The sequence below is a fragment of the Filicampus tigris genome, chromosome 12 (genome assembly GCF_054856515.1).
Source record: "Filicampus tigris isolate MCC_2025a chromosome 12, RoL_Ftig_1.0, whole genome shotgun sequence".
Lineage (NCBI taxonomy): Eukaryota > Metazoa > Chordata > Actinopteri > Syngnathiformes > Syngnathidae > Filicampus > Filicampus tigris.
This window is the reverse complement of record NC_141228.1, coordinates 2,053,102-2,067,500: the sequence shown is the minus strand read 5'-3', so window position 1 is coordinate 2,067,500 and position 14,399 is coordinate 2,053,102. Positions and strand designations below refer to the sequence as shown.

Sequence of the window (14,399 nt, the reverse complement as noted above, 5' to 3'; positions counted from 1 at the left end):
TACACTCAACATATTATACAGATACATGCATACTGAATCCACACAGTGATTTTCAAGTAGCACAGCATTGGAGTGACATCACTGGTGCATCAATGTTTTTGGGCACGTTCGACTGCAGCCTAGAAAGAAACAAACCTATCCAACTGGAATTTATTCATTTTAAGGCACAATACACAGTACAATAATATAAAATCTAAATTTGAAAATGTGTCCTCCTAACCGATGCAACTGTGTTTCCTGCTCATACAAGAATACAATTTCAACAGGCTCTTTCCCATTCAAGGTGAATGTCAAGCAGTAAATTGCAAGTGAGCTACCAGCTGGCCAATCGATGCAAAGAGCAGTGAATTGCTTCCATACTCAGCACAACAACCCTCTGCAGGAACTCTCTATGGAGCAGTTTTAACAAGTTGCATACAGTAAATGTGTCATTTTGTTCCATTCATTTAAAAGGTAGATTCATTGTAATACACCAAATGCCCCCAAAACAATGATTAAATAATAATAATAATATTAATAATGAAGAGAAAACAACAATACATAAAATAAAAACAAATCAAATATCCAACCATCCATTTTCTAAGATTTATCCTGCTGGATCTAATCCCAGCTGGCCTTGAACTGGTCTGTCTATAACAAGGCACATATCAGAGCTGGGCAGTCCGTCGCCGGGCCGGATCGGTCGGACCCTCCGGCCCAGCAGGATGCCCATTTTTGGGGCGGTGGGGTGACAAATTTCAAAAAATGGCTGGACTAAGCATGGCCGGAAGTGGATTTTAGTCCGGCCCACTAATCGGCCCTCATGCGTGTGATGTGCTCGCGAGGCGGCCAAATTTAATCTCTGCCTACTCGGTGAAAGGCTTCTTTTCAGGCTTCTTTCAAAACAACTTGTGTCCGGAAGTATATTCAAGCTGCGCGCAACACTCAAGTATGGCACATCATGCACTTTCCTACTTCCGGAAATACGCTGTAGAAAAACTGCTATGTAGTGGTTTGCTGGCATGCTTTTATTTTGAAGGCCGGGGAGTGTGAAGGAGGGGAAGTGTGGAAAATAAGTAACTTGTTGAATGCTTGCAGACTTGTCGTCTGTTGGACCAAAATCATTATACAATACGACAAAACCAACCCCAGGGCTCGCAATGGAAGTAAGATGGGCGCGTTTGAAGCGTGTCCACAGCGGGTTTGAATAGTAAGTTAGCCAGCTAATTGTCTTTAAATAAACCTCTTCCTTAGCATCTCTCCTGCGGGGGCATCATGCACGTTTTTTTTTTCTTTTTTTTTGGGGGGGGCGGCGACAATGTTGATGAATATGGCCGGGGGGTCGCGGCCGGAAGGGTACCCAGGTCAAGGGTGGAGGGTCGCGGCCGGACAGGCAAAAAAGGGTCAAGTGCCCAACTCTGGCACATAGACAAACCATTCACACTTATATTCACATATCAATTTAGAGTAGGGGTGTCTAAATTAATCAAGTAATTGGCAACTAATCTATTACTAAAGTAATCAACAACTATTTTAAAAACTGTTTTGTCCAAATCTTCAGATTTTAGCCTCTCAACAGTAATTATTCCTTCACATGTATTCTTCACGAAAACACACTGATTGTCTTACCGGTAACTGAATCGGTTTCAAGTATAATGGTTGGCGAGTACACCAACCTCTCTCGTGGTGCTTCTCAGCCTTCTCACTAACCTTCTCAGTTAAATGGGCATTCCCAAATGCTTTATTTGGGAATGTTGAAGAAGAACAGACTATCAAAACCAACACATGCACAGGACCACATGTAAACATTCACAGGTCCACACAATATTCACACGCAGAATCTCTGACTGTGCGTCATCATGCTAAACAAAACCGAAGACACAATCAAAACACTGTCATGTTTCTGTTCCTACAACATGAAGAGTGCTGCCGTTGTTTGTATTGTGCTTTCATCTTCAGAAGAGTTATATATGATCGATTTGATCACTGAAAAACATGTCTTCTGAACATCATACATGATCACAATGTCACTGGCAACAAGACTTCTGATGAATGGGGCTGCGTGTATGTCCCTGAACCATGGATAGAACCGAATCAAAGCTACGTAATTCGATTACACTTGAAGGTACACAACCTACAGGAAACACACACACATTCACAAACCACAGATATCCAGAACCTTTCTCTACTTCTCTATTTCTTTTCCTGCATATGAATAAAATCAGCCTCCAGACACATTTTTAAAAAGATGGTTATTCATTGCTAAAATTCATGTCGAATATTCCATGCAAGAAGCATATGCATGAATTATATGGACGACCCCCACTCAAGAGGACAATGAAAGTGACCTTTCACTGGAAATCCATTTTTCCCATCATTGACCTTCAAACTTACACCATCATCAAATCTAACCTGGATATAAATAGATGAACATATTTGTTTTTTCTGTCTCAGAGCATGATGCCTCAAAACGGTGTCAGGGGATTAATATCAAGAGGTAAAGAACGATACACAGGGGAAAGAACACAAAATAGATTAAAACCAGACAGAGTGGTTATTTAATTCACAGTAGCTAAACCAAGGAAAAACGAAACATTTGAAACAAAAGAAAATCATTGTTGAGAAGCAGACGGCCCTAACATGAGCCATCACCTTATTGTGGTGGAGGGGTTTGTGTGCCCCAATGATCCTGGGCGCTAAGTTGCCTGGGGCTTTACGCAACCGGCAGGGTCACCCTATGTGAGAAACCAGACAAAGCACGGCTCAAAAGAACCCCAAGATGAGTGAAAATATTGGATTACATTTTCACTTCCCTGAACGCGGGTCACCGCAGCCCCACTCTGGAGCCAGACCAAAATTGGGGCTCGTCGGCCCTGCTCCCAGACCAAAAAAGATTGGAACTGTTGCTCAATCTGTGCTTGTGTTTGTGCAGAACATACAAAACACTCAAGATAATAAAGTCAAGAAATCAACTCTAGGAAAAAGTCAGAGGGGCTCGAATCATCATATTCCAAGAGGAAGAGTGTGTTATTATTGTGGTGCTAATGTCAAATTTGAACATGTTGGTGTGAGTGTGGCAGTAAAGCACCGTTAGAAGCGGACCAGTGGATCAGAGAAAAACAGTTCTGCAAATGTGACCGATTGTACTACAATGTTTATCGCCATGGTAGTGTTCGCAATGACTCTCATAGTTTATAATCAACAGCACATTCACCCTCTGCTAAAAGTTACCGCCACACTATTAAAATGCAGAAACAAAAACGGGATTTTCTTGAAGATGTTTGCATGTGCCTAATTTCATTCAGCCAGCAAAATAGCAAGTCCGCTTTAGTCTCTTTCAACTCCGCTGTACTCACAGGCTGCTGGCAGGCGGTTTGGCTTCCGTGCGCTATGATGCTGATGAGGTGGTTTTTCGATCAATGTCAGTGCATGGAGCAGTGGCAGAGTCCCAGGATGTGAATGGGAGGGAAAGCCAGACAAATAGCTCACAGCACCTCCACATGTGAGCATGCCCGAGTGGAAAGATGTGAAAGTATGTGTAGATATGCAGAAAAAACGTGCGCATACATCCGTTCCTGTGGCGTTCGGCTGCCACAGAAACAACAGATGCTAACGCTTTCTCTACTGTGCTCCTCTTGTTCACTCTCTTCTTCACTGTGGTGGCTCCTCCCACTATGACAGCAGCTTGCTTTAAGGCTCACGCACACACGCACACCCGCGCTGTTTCCTCAGGTCACTCATGCAGCAGAAAGCCGAGGTGATGCCAGGCTCTCCTGCCCTACTTTGGCCCAGGCAGTCGGTTACCACACACACACACACAGACCCACACGCATGATTACGCACACACACACATGCACAGCCCCCCCCCCCCCACACACACACACTAACAATAACCTTGACAAAGCATTTTTCATTTTAATTTGCGGGTATTTTAATGAACTGCTCACTAATTATTATAGGTTTTGGTGTGACAGAGGATAATAAAAGATAGATAAGATGCAAAAGTTTTTCATCGTCAGGGATGACACTCTCCACTGGTGTCTTTCTTCAAACTAGTACAGTAATTAATTCATTATTGACATGTTTCTTTTAATTTGTTTTGGTCAAACTTGCGTATATGTTGCAACTGTTTTTGTAAAAAGTGCCTCCGTAACATACCGTATTTTCCGGACTATAACTTTTTTCATAGTTTGGCCGACTTATACTCTGGAGCGACTTATGTGTGAAATTATTAACACATTATATTGTATCTCTTTCCTTTTCAACGTCAGTAAACAATACAACAAACAAACAATACAACAAACAACCACAGGAAGGCGTTCTAAGGCTGCATATAAACCTGCATTACATATTGACTTTACAACGGGCAGAATAACATGTATAGTGTATATCATTACATCTTATTGTAACCCACATAAAGAAACATAAAGATAAATGCTAAAAGCTATTAAAATGCATGAATAACTTAAACGGTTAAAATCTAACATTTTGATAAATAAGTAATTAAAATAGTATAATATAGAAAATTTGACTGTCTATCAATATACATCTATAGATGTACTGTTGCTTTAAGACACTGGCTGGGGTCTTGCATCAGCCACATGTATGGAGCTGAGAGCGAGGAAGAAAACAAAGAGATAATTACGACTGAATACATAAATAGTTTTGGAGACTTGGAAACATCCTACATGGTCGGGGATAAATAAAATACTTATTTTATCGATCTACAACCGTTTTGATGAGTTTAAAGTTATCTTACCGTAACTTTCTTGTATGCTACACTTGTGAATGTTAGCTAAATGTTACCATCGTAGCTCGGTGGAAATGATGTGTACTAAGAGCCCAATTAATTTCTTCCAAAAATGCGACTTATACTCCAGTGCGACTTATATATGTTTTTTTCTTCTTTATCATGCATTTTATGGCTGGTGCGACTTGTACTCCGGAGCCACTTATAGTCCGGAAAATACGGTATGTAACATTTAACATGGTTGGCCATAATTTCACTCCACACAATCTTACCAAAGCAATTGTCAAAATTTCACCAGACAAGACATTTCTTTTGATTGCTTACTATTAGGGATGTAACGATTCACTCAAGACCCGATTGAATTTGATATTCAGTCCGTGTTTTCGATTCGATTTTTAAAAATATTTTTATTTTAACATCTGCATTTTGTCCTTGTTACAAACAGTGACTTTCTATAACTGTGCAAAAAAAACTTGAAAACAAATAATCATTTTGACTGTTTAACTACATTTTTGTCTTATGTGTGTTTTGTTTGTGCCAGAACTAAACATGAAAATAAATAAATTGCACAATGGATTTGACTGTGATCCTTTTGTGATCAAAATTTCAATATCGATTCTTTTATTTTTTTACATCGATGCATATTTTAAGCAGTTGAAATCAATTTTCGATGAATCGATACATCCCTACTTACTAATGTCACGGTCAATGAGCATCATTTCTCAAACTAACAACGTAACCCAAAAAGATGGAGAGTAAAAAGCCTAGAGAGAAAGTCTGATAAATCAGAGGGGGAGGACAGAAGGAAACGTGGGGGGAGGTGTGATGACAAAGACTACAGTGATGGCTGTGAGGCTCATAATACTTACTTCTCTGCTTTGTTTCATTTTCCTCTACCATCTTTGGTCCTCTGCTCCTCTTCATTCCTCCGGGAGGAGCAAAGTTCCCTCCCTTAACCCTCCCCTTATTGCATTATGCATGTTAAGTGTGCAAATTGTGTGCATTGCACCAGTGCAGAGATTTCTTTTTGGATCTATCCACCTGTCTTATTAAACGATTCTTGTTCCCACAAACCTGGTGATGAGGGTGGGGGGGGATTTCTAAAATCACCTACAGTATATATCTAAATAAAATGTTTCCTTTAATGAGGGAACATCTACATTATCATCATTAGCACTGTAGCACTAACAATGCCACTGCAATGCATCACACGAGAAGCTTGACAAACTGCAGAAGTAAAAATTTTATATCATAAGCGCACAATGGCCATCAAGAAGGACACACATTTCAGTAAGTAAAATAAATAGAGTACAACCTTAAGCAAAGTAAGTAAAGTAAGCTGAGTACACATCCGAGAGATCAGTTTTCCAAGAGTTTGTGAATGAAAATCGAAGTGAGCGTTGCAGTTAATCACCTACTTAATAACTGCTACGCAGCACGCTCACACACAGTCTTGCTAAGTGTAATAAGCAGACTAATAAAAGTAGAGATAATCCTCTGTGCATCACCTTAGCATTGCTGCTGACAGACATGGATGTGTGTGTGAGTCATGTGGAAGCGTGTGGACAGTGGATGACAGCTCTGTGTAATCACAGTGACTGATATGTAAATCAAACAGAAGGAATCACAGCTGTCCGAAAGCTGGAAATCACACAGGAGGAGAACACAATTTAAGGTTTGATATATTTCACTTTGTGGTCTCCAATGCACCTACTCATTACAGATAAACTAATATTCACATATGATCAAATAGTCACTGAAATGGTCAATAGTTTACCATGAAAATGTTCTGAAATACACTACGATGACAAGAATGTCAGACAGCCCTTGAATAAAGGTGATCAATATTGCCCGTTTTACTCTTTGGGTTAAAAATTCATGACATGCAGGCAGCACTGTTGAACTCCAGTCCGTTTGGCACAAATCACCCTTTCTTTGTCCAGGCCACCCCTTAATCCACAGGTGTCAAACTCCGGTCCTTGAGGGCCATGTCCTGCCTGTTTTCCATCTCTCCTTGCTGCAACACACCTGCTTCAAATGAGCAGCTCATCAGCAAGTTCTGCAGGCGCCTGATCCAGATCCAGATCGTTTTAATCAGGTGTGTTGCAGGAGGAAACCTCTACGACATACAGGAGGTCGGCCCCCGAGGACCGGAGTTTGACACCGCTGTTCAATTGTTTATCAAATTTTTGCTGCAAACCAATTAACAAATAAATGAACTAAGCAACTAATGGCGATGAAAAGTGTTCGGAGAGTATTGCTTGACTGGAAGCTACAACTCCACAGCAACATTGTACAGGTGTGTTTTACAGGGACGGTGGGGCCGGGATGGCGATGTTTTCACTAACAAGTTCATTTTATATATTTTTTGATTAGGAAAATGAAAAGAGTTGTCATTTACTATTTTATCTATAAATTTGGGAGAAATTAGGAAATAAGTGAATCCATGAATAACGCCCCTTGTTAATGAGGAGAATGGCCGCGCCCCCTAGCATTCTATCCCTGTTCGGCCGTAGTCACGGGAGTAACCGATTCCAAACTCTCCATTGAAAATCATTGTACTTTCATTGCTCTTAACGTCCAAAAACAGCAATCAATTGGCACCAAAATTTATGTGGACATCTCTACTAATGCCCACTTCAACATATCAAAAGGATTAACCTCCCCATTGCTGATTTACATGAGAATGAGGAAATGTGGAAGTGAGCAGAGCTACATAGGCTGTGACCAGCGCACACTGCTTCTTTGCTTAAAAAAAACAAAACAAAACAAAAACACAGCTTCTTTGCTGATCACGGTTAGGATGAGCGAGGCATTTAACACCAGTCAGGATATTTACAGAGACTGAATGAAAATGAAAAAGTGGAAATGAGTAGACATGCACATTTATTTGGATAAGGAATGGCCCCATTTTCTCGACCGACAACACGCCGTCCAATTTGGAACGTAAACAGCCGAAAAGGTATGTTCCAGTGCGGCCACACTCAGTTGTGGTTCCAGCCTCGCTGGAACTATTTGTTCGCTGGACATTGACGCTTGTTTGATGAGGGCTTACTTAATCTCTGGCGGCTGCAAATGGTGTCTTGGCGACTGCTTAGGAGGCAACCCCGCGACATGAAGATCGACGCAGAGTAAGGAGCTAATGTTGTTGTGCTAACACCTTTTGTTTTAACGACCTGAAGCTAGTTGTTGCTATTAGCCGTCCTATTATCCTACCTTTAGCCGGGGTGGGAAGACGGGGGCGTAAAGCTCCAATTAGCCTGCTGCTGCTGCAAGCCGCCGTCTCTTTCCCTCCTGAGACACGAGTTTAGCATCGCTAAATGTCCAAAATATAACCAGTTGGGGTTCGTGTGCGCATTCATGCTCTTGTCCGCTTCAGCTTTTGAAAGTGGAGGAGCATTCGACACGGTATTTTTGATTTTGTGGAGGTGATCATGATGAGATCACGTTTTATATCAATAAATCCAAACTATTGTGCAGAACACTTTTATACTTTCACAGATTGAAGTGAACAAGAGTAGTAATGTGCATTTGCATTTTGGTGGCGATCAGTCGGCGTTTTAGACAACAGAACTGACAAAGCGAGCAATATTACCACGCTTGCCTCCCTCCCGTGCGGTGGACAGCTGAGACCGAAAACATAAGCCACGCCCCAAAAAGGGGGGTCGTAAACCTAATCACAAAAAAAGCCCTTAAATCACTCCAGAGTCTTTTGAGGTGGGCATTTTAGTACTAATGTCATTTTTACATGCAAACCTATTATACAAGTGCCAATGTTAAGCTCACCCAAGGGTCACTTTAAACTATTGATTGCCATCAAAATAAATCAAAAAGTGCTTATGCCACCTGTCAACTAATGCTAAAAACAATGCTAACAATGAAGCATAATACATTCCTTGTCATTTGTACTTTGGCTTGTGCAGAAAGATTTCCCTTTTGTATACTCCAAATATACTGTATCTGTTGTTGTAGCATAAAGTCTTTAAACGTTTCAATCCGCTTCTTAACCCATTAAGGCCGGGATCGCGTAACCGCATTTCTACCACTAAAACCGGGAGCGCTGTTGCGTCTTTGTGCCCTTAAAGCCGGGAGAGCATTTACATAATTTTCCTTTTTTAATCCATTTCTCAGTCTCTTAACCAATGAAATGCATCATAATATACACGTGACGGTGTCGTAAGCCTGCGGAGGTATGTTCCGGAATTCTTTCGAGCATAATGGTGGATGCAGATGGTCGCAGGAGCTCTGAAATAAGTGACGGCAGTGATATAGATGATGAGCTTGTGGACTTTGAACCAGTGGAACCACTTGATCGTGACATATGGTTAAGATATTGGATGTTTGTAGACAATGACCATATCAACGGCTTTGTAACAGAATGGAGGATGGTAATTACCACTCAACCCAATAATCAGTCTATCCCTATTTAATATTAGTATATATTTTATTCATTCATTCATTATCTATACCGCTTATCCTCACAAGGATCGCGGGCGTGCTGGAGCCTATCCCAGCTGTCTTTGGGCAGTAGGCGGGGGACACCATGAATTGGTTGCCAGCCAATTGCAGGTATATATTTTAAGATTAAATAAAAACCTTCTCTGACAACACAACATTATTATTTTTCTCTTAAAGACTGACTATTTATGATAGCTTTGGTGTTGGGTATCATCATATTGTCATCATACTGTGACTGCTTGTTGTATCTACTGTATGCAACATATCACTGCTTTGCAGAAAAACAATAATTTAAAAAGTGATTAATGCATATTTGTTGCTGATTCATCAACAACATACGACTTTTGTACATGCACAGGTGCGCACACACTCTGATGCCATTAGATCCGTTGCATGCTGTTCTGCGTTTGATGACAGCGGGTAGTGTTCCTAATATAAATAACAGAAGGATACCCGCACAAACAAATAAGTGCACACAGTGTGACTCACACTTTTTTGCTCTCATGGCGGAGGTCATTAGAAGGAAGTATCTATGCGTGTGCTTACATGTGCTTGTGGTGGAAGCCGAGGGCGCACCACAGGTCACTGCTCAGTATTGCCACAGAAACCGGACCAACATGGTTCTCAAAAGGACACACACGCACGCACACAGGGGCGCAGACATATACAGATTGTGCAGACCAATACACAGCAGGGACAGAAGGCTTGAATTAAGATCAGTCAACAGTCACTAATCGGGCCTACAGTGGAGTCACGACACATAAAAGGAATAAAAAACACTCTAACTATTCAAGTCATTGATCAATTACAGTACTGGGTATAACTAGTAAATGTTATTAGCAATACGTATAAAAGCAAATAACAGAATATCCTTACGGGAGACATTTGACCATGAACGAGGAGTGCCTACATGAGCACACTGAGGAATTCCACAGCACACTTGCGCAGTGTGCAGGGATCCGCCACAAGATTTCGCCAGTGGCCGATTCTCAGCCACTGGTTTTGAGGCGATTCAAAATTTGAATTGAAGTTGCATGATGTGGTGATGTCGAAAATTATAGCCAATCAAAATGCACTGAAGCTTTTAAACAGGTGAGAAATCAATTTTGGGTTTCAAGGGGGTGAGACACATACACCATCAAACACCGCAAGCCATAGAAATACAGCTTGACCCTGGGGGATATGCTACTACAATAAAGTAAATGCACATCTACGACAGTAGGCGTCAGTGATGACCTTTTTTTTTTTTAACTCAGGCAAATTGATGCACATCAAATCTTTGCTGTTACCAGGGGCGGAGCTACAGGGTGGCCAAACCTACACTTAGTCACTCTGTAGCCACCACCATGCCTAGGGAAAAATTTTGATATCCGTGATTATTCAGGCATTTTCACGTGCATGAAGTATTCTTTGACCTCTTGATACTCTTCCATTATTTAAAGGATACATGTACAAAAGGTCTGAATGCAAACTCTATAATAAACTGTTTTAAAGTGGAAATCAACCCAAACTAGTTATATTGCGTTTGTGGAATAAGAGTTAATCCACCCGTTTTTAGCCATCTCTGGGGGCGGCTATTTTGTCACTTCTGTCGACTGAAGATGGACATCACAGTTACTCAGGGTTCACGGCTCTTCTGTTTTGTGAATTTGAGCCATGATTGGTCGTTACCTGAGCCCTGAGCATTTTTGATGTCATTTTCAGTTGACAGAAGTGAGAAGTGCCCACTGAGATGGCTAAAAAGGGGTGGATTTTACTGCTTAACTCATATTCCAGAAAAGCAATATTAATCAGAATGCTGTGGTTCAACTAGTGGGGCTGCATAGAACATAGTTCTTTCAAAAATATGTTTAAGTTGATTTCCGCTTTAAGTAAAGAATGTTCAATTGTTTTAGTCAACTTCAATCAAAATCCTTTCACACCATAGTAAGCAAACAACATGGCAGAGAAGTCATTGTTTATCATGCCATTTACAGTCATGGTTTCCAGAAAATAAAATGCACACATACCAATATTGCACACGCACACTCATAATTCAAGCAGCAACAAATAACTTAAAATACTTCTTTGTCATTGTGCTTTTAAGATATGATTTGAATGAATGAGCCATTGATCGTAGTGTGTAAAATGGCGTCGATCCTCTGTGACAATTGATCACTCTGATTGGCTGTTGGCTAACGAATCAATGCATGAAATTGAAATAGACTATGAGATAATACACAAAACCAAAGGCAATACAAAGAAAATGGTGGTATCAAGTAAATTAAGCTCAGTAAAATGTTGCTTTTTACTTAGATTTGTTCCTGCTTGATTATGAGCGTGATGGGCATTGTTAGGCGGTATGCCTGTGTGACGGAACGGTCCACCTATCCGCCTATGACGGATGCCCATTTTGTAGACAATAAACGATAGACAGGAAACTTAAAGAAATAGTCGGACTAAGCACAATCGGAAGCCCATTTTTTTCCCCCCGTCTATGTAATTGTCAATTTTTTTTATTTATAGTATTTCCTTTAATTTTTACCATGTTATGGTGAGGTGTACTTTCAACAATTCATGGACAAACGATACAATTTACGTTTGTCATGGTGGAAGGTTGGGAGGGCGTGAAATGTACAGTGCTCCATTGGCCAGATTTAACATCTGCACTACTGTATCCTGGATCACATCTCCAAATGAATAATACAAGGCCAATCACCAAAGAGTCAAACAAATGTTCTGACTCAACAGACATGTTTCCTTTGTGAGGGTCAGGGTGCCAAGGACAATTTTATCGCCTGCTTGAATACACTTTACGCTTGCGTGTGTGCAGTACATGGAAGTGATATTATTTGGAAGCCCACTGTAAAAGCATCCCATTCACTGAGTCTCAGTTGACAGTTATAACATGAATGCCTGGGTTCCAGCCTTGACAGTCACTCCCAGCAGACAAACACCCAGAATGAGTGAGGTTAACCCATTAAGGCCTAAAGCTCCTGGCTCAAAAGCTCCCGGCTCAACAGCTCCCCAAAATCTAAGATCGTCTTTGGAATTACCCTTGAAAACCTAAAATTTCCCCGGAAATTCAACACCTACAAAATAATTAATATCTCAGCCCCTGTAGCAAACAGAAACATAATTCCAAAAGAATTTAAGACCTTAGACGTGTGACTTACACACAGATCCGAGTTTATTAATCTTTACTGTATCAATCAAAGATGTAAATTAAATGTCAGTGCAAGAGAAGCACTACTTTTATTTATTTATTTTTTATTTTTTTAATCGAGTGGTAATTACCATCTTCTTTTCTGTTACAAAGACGTCGATATTGTCATTGTCTACAAACATATATCTTAAACATATATCACGTTCGACCGGTTCTACTGGTTCAAAGTCCACAAGCACGTTATCTATATCACTGCCATTTAGGGCTGCTCAATTAAGCGATTTTGAACCGAAACAGAATTTTCTGGATAAAACGATGTTAGAAACGTTCAAATTGGCACCTTCAATTTTTTTTATTTTTGGTGTATCTAAGCCACCGTAGTTTCCTCTGCGTTTCCGCTTCCTCCCACGAGCGCGCATACCGGAAACACTACAACACCATCCATGGCTACCGACGATTCTGCTATTTGCTCAGGCAAGTGAGCGTTTAGTTAATAAATCGGGCAAATATAGATCTGTAGTGTAGTGTGTGCCCCGCGTGTACAATACAACTTACGAGCAAGTAACTCAACATCTGAAAGGCGTCCCTTTTTTCCTCCTCTACAACGGACCTCTGGCCAGCCGGTGGATCCTTACTTACAAGCTTGACAGTGCATTGTATTATTGAGTGACGGTTTGAACTAATCATTGATTTATGTTTAAGTAAGACCAGGGAGAAAGGTGAAAGGCTAGTCACTAGCTGGTTGGCAAAATGACTTGCTGACAGACTGTTTGGTTTACAGACTTGACTGTCTACCTTAATCTCTCATGTTGATTTCGTTTCAAATGGTATATGCACTTTCTTCTTTCATTATTGGTTTCTGAACTCTATTGTGTAAGTAAAATGCTGTTAATCCCAATGGATTGTTCTGTGTGTATTAAGTTAAATTGACTGGCATTTTGAGTTCAAAGAAAGAAAAATTAAGTTTGAATAAAAGACATACTTATACTACATACTTAATTTTTCATTATTTTTGTTTATTTTACAAAGAAATCGTAATCGTAAAATAGGGTTTGAGAGAAAATAGTCAGGATTTTCTTGTTAGGCAAAATCGAACAGCCCTACTGCCATTACTCATTTAAGAGCTCCCGCAACCACGGCGTCCGCCATTATAACACAAAAGATCTGCGGAACATCCTCCGCGGGCTTACGACACCATCACGTGTATATTCTGATGCATTTAATTGGTTAAGAGACCGAGAATTACATTAAAAAAAAGAAAAAGACATATACACTCTCCAGGCTTTAAGGGTAGAAAGACGCAACAGCGCTCCCGGCTCTAGTGGTAGAAACGCGGTTATGCGCTCCCAGCCTTAATGGGTGCTGTACATCAACACACCTAGTGTTAGTCAAACTGGAGTTCAGGAGAGCTGCTTCAAATTTACGAATACACTCCATCCTTGACAAATTGAACATTAGAACTTCAAATAGTTTCATACAGTACACTAGTAGATGCACTATCACTATTTTTTTGGCACCACTCACCTTCTGGTAAATACTGCGCTACAATGGTGACAGTTTGTCCTGCATTCTTCAGAGCTGCAGCTGCCTGCTCATGTGTTGCAACAGACAGGTCCACACCATTCACCTAGATCCACAGATACATACTTTGTAATTTAAATATCCAAATCCAAAAGCAACAGCTTGGTATGAATTAAATGCATTGTACACAGTTCTAGAAATACAGGAAGTAAAACACACCGAGAGGATCCGGTCACCCTTGTGGAGTTCCCCACAGAGATCAGCTGGACCACCAGCCAGAATGAAGGAGATAAAGATTCCCTCTCCATCTTCTCCTCCAACGATGTTGAAACCAAGACCTGTAGACCCTCGTTGGAGTATCACACGCCTCGGCTCCCTGGTCCAAATAATTCCACAGTGTTATATTTCCTAATTATTGTGAGAGATCATTCAATCATTACATTATCATCTTTACATAAATGAATGTCATCACTAATCATAGTTCAAATATATCATTAAAGGTCATTTGAGTGCATTTGTTATTTCAAAAGTGTGTATCAAACTGTG

At 40.6% G+C, this 14,399-nt stretch overlaps 1 protein-coding gene across 9 annotated transcripts in view; it reads right to left on the bottom strand.

Moving 5' to 3' along the window:
• Positions 1-14,399, bottom strand: part of LOC147138033 (discs large homolog 1-like protein) — a 184,438-nt gene that overhangs the window by 26,468 nt on the left and 143,571 nt on the right. For all 9 annotated transcript variants that reach the window (XM_086048009.1, XM_086048014.1, XM_086048017.1 and 6 more), the window contains 2 exons: positions 14,073-14,229; positions 13,857-13,959 (listed from right to left, as the gene is read on the bottom strand). In XM_086048009.1, coding sequence (XP_085904135.1) covers positions 13,857-13,959; positions 14,073-14,229 — 260 coding nt within the window. The remainder of the gene's footprint in view (positions 1-13,856; positions 13,960-14,072; positions 14,230-14,399) is intronic.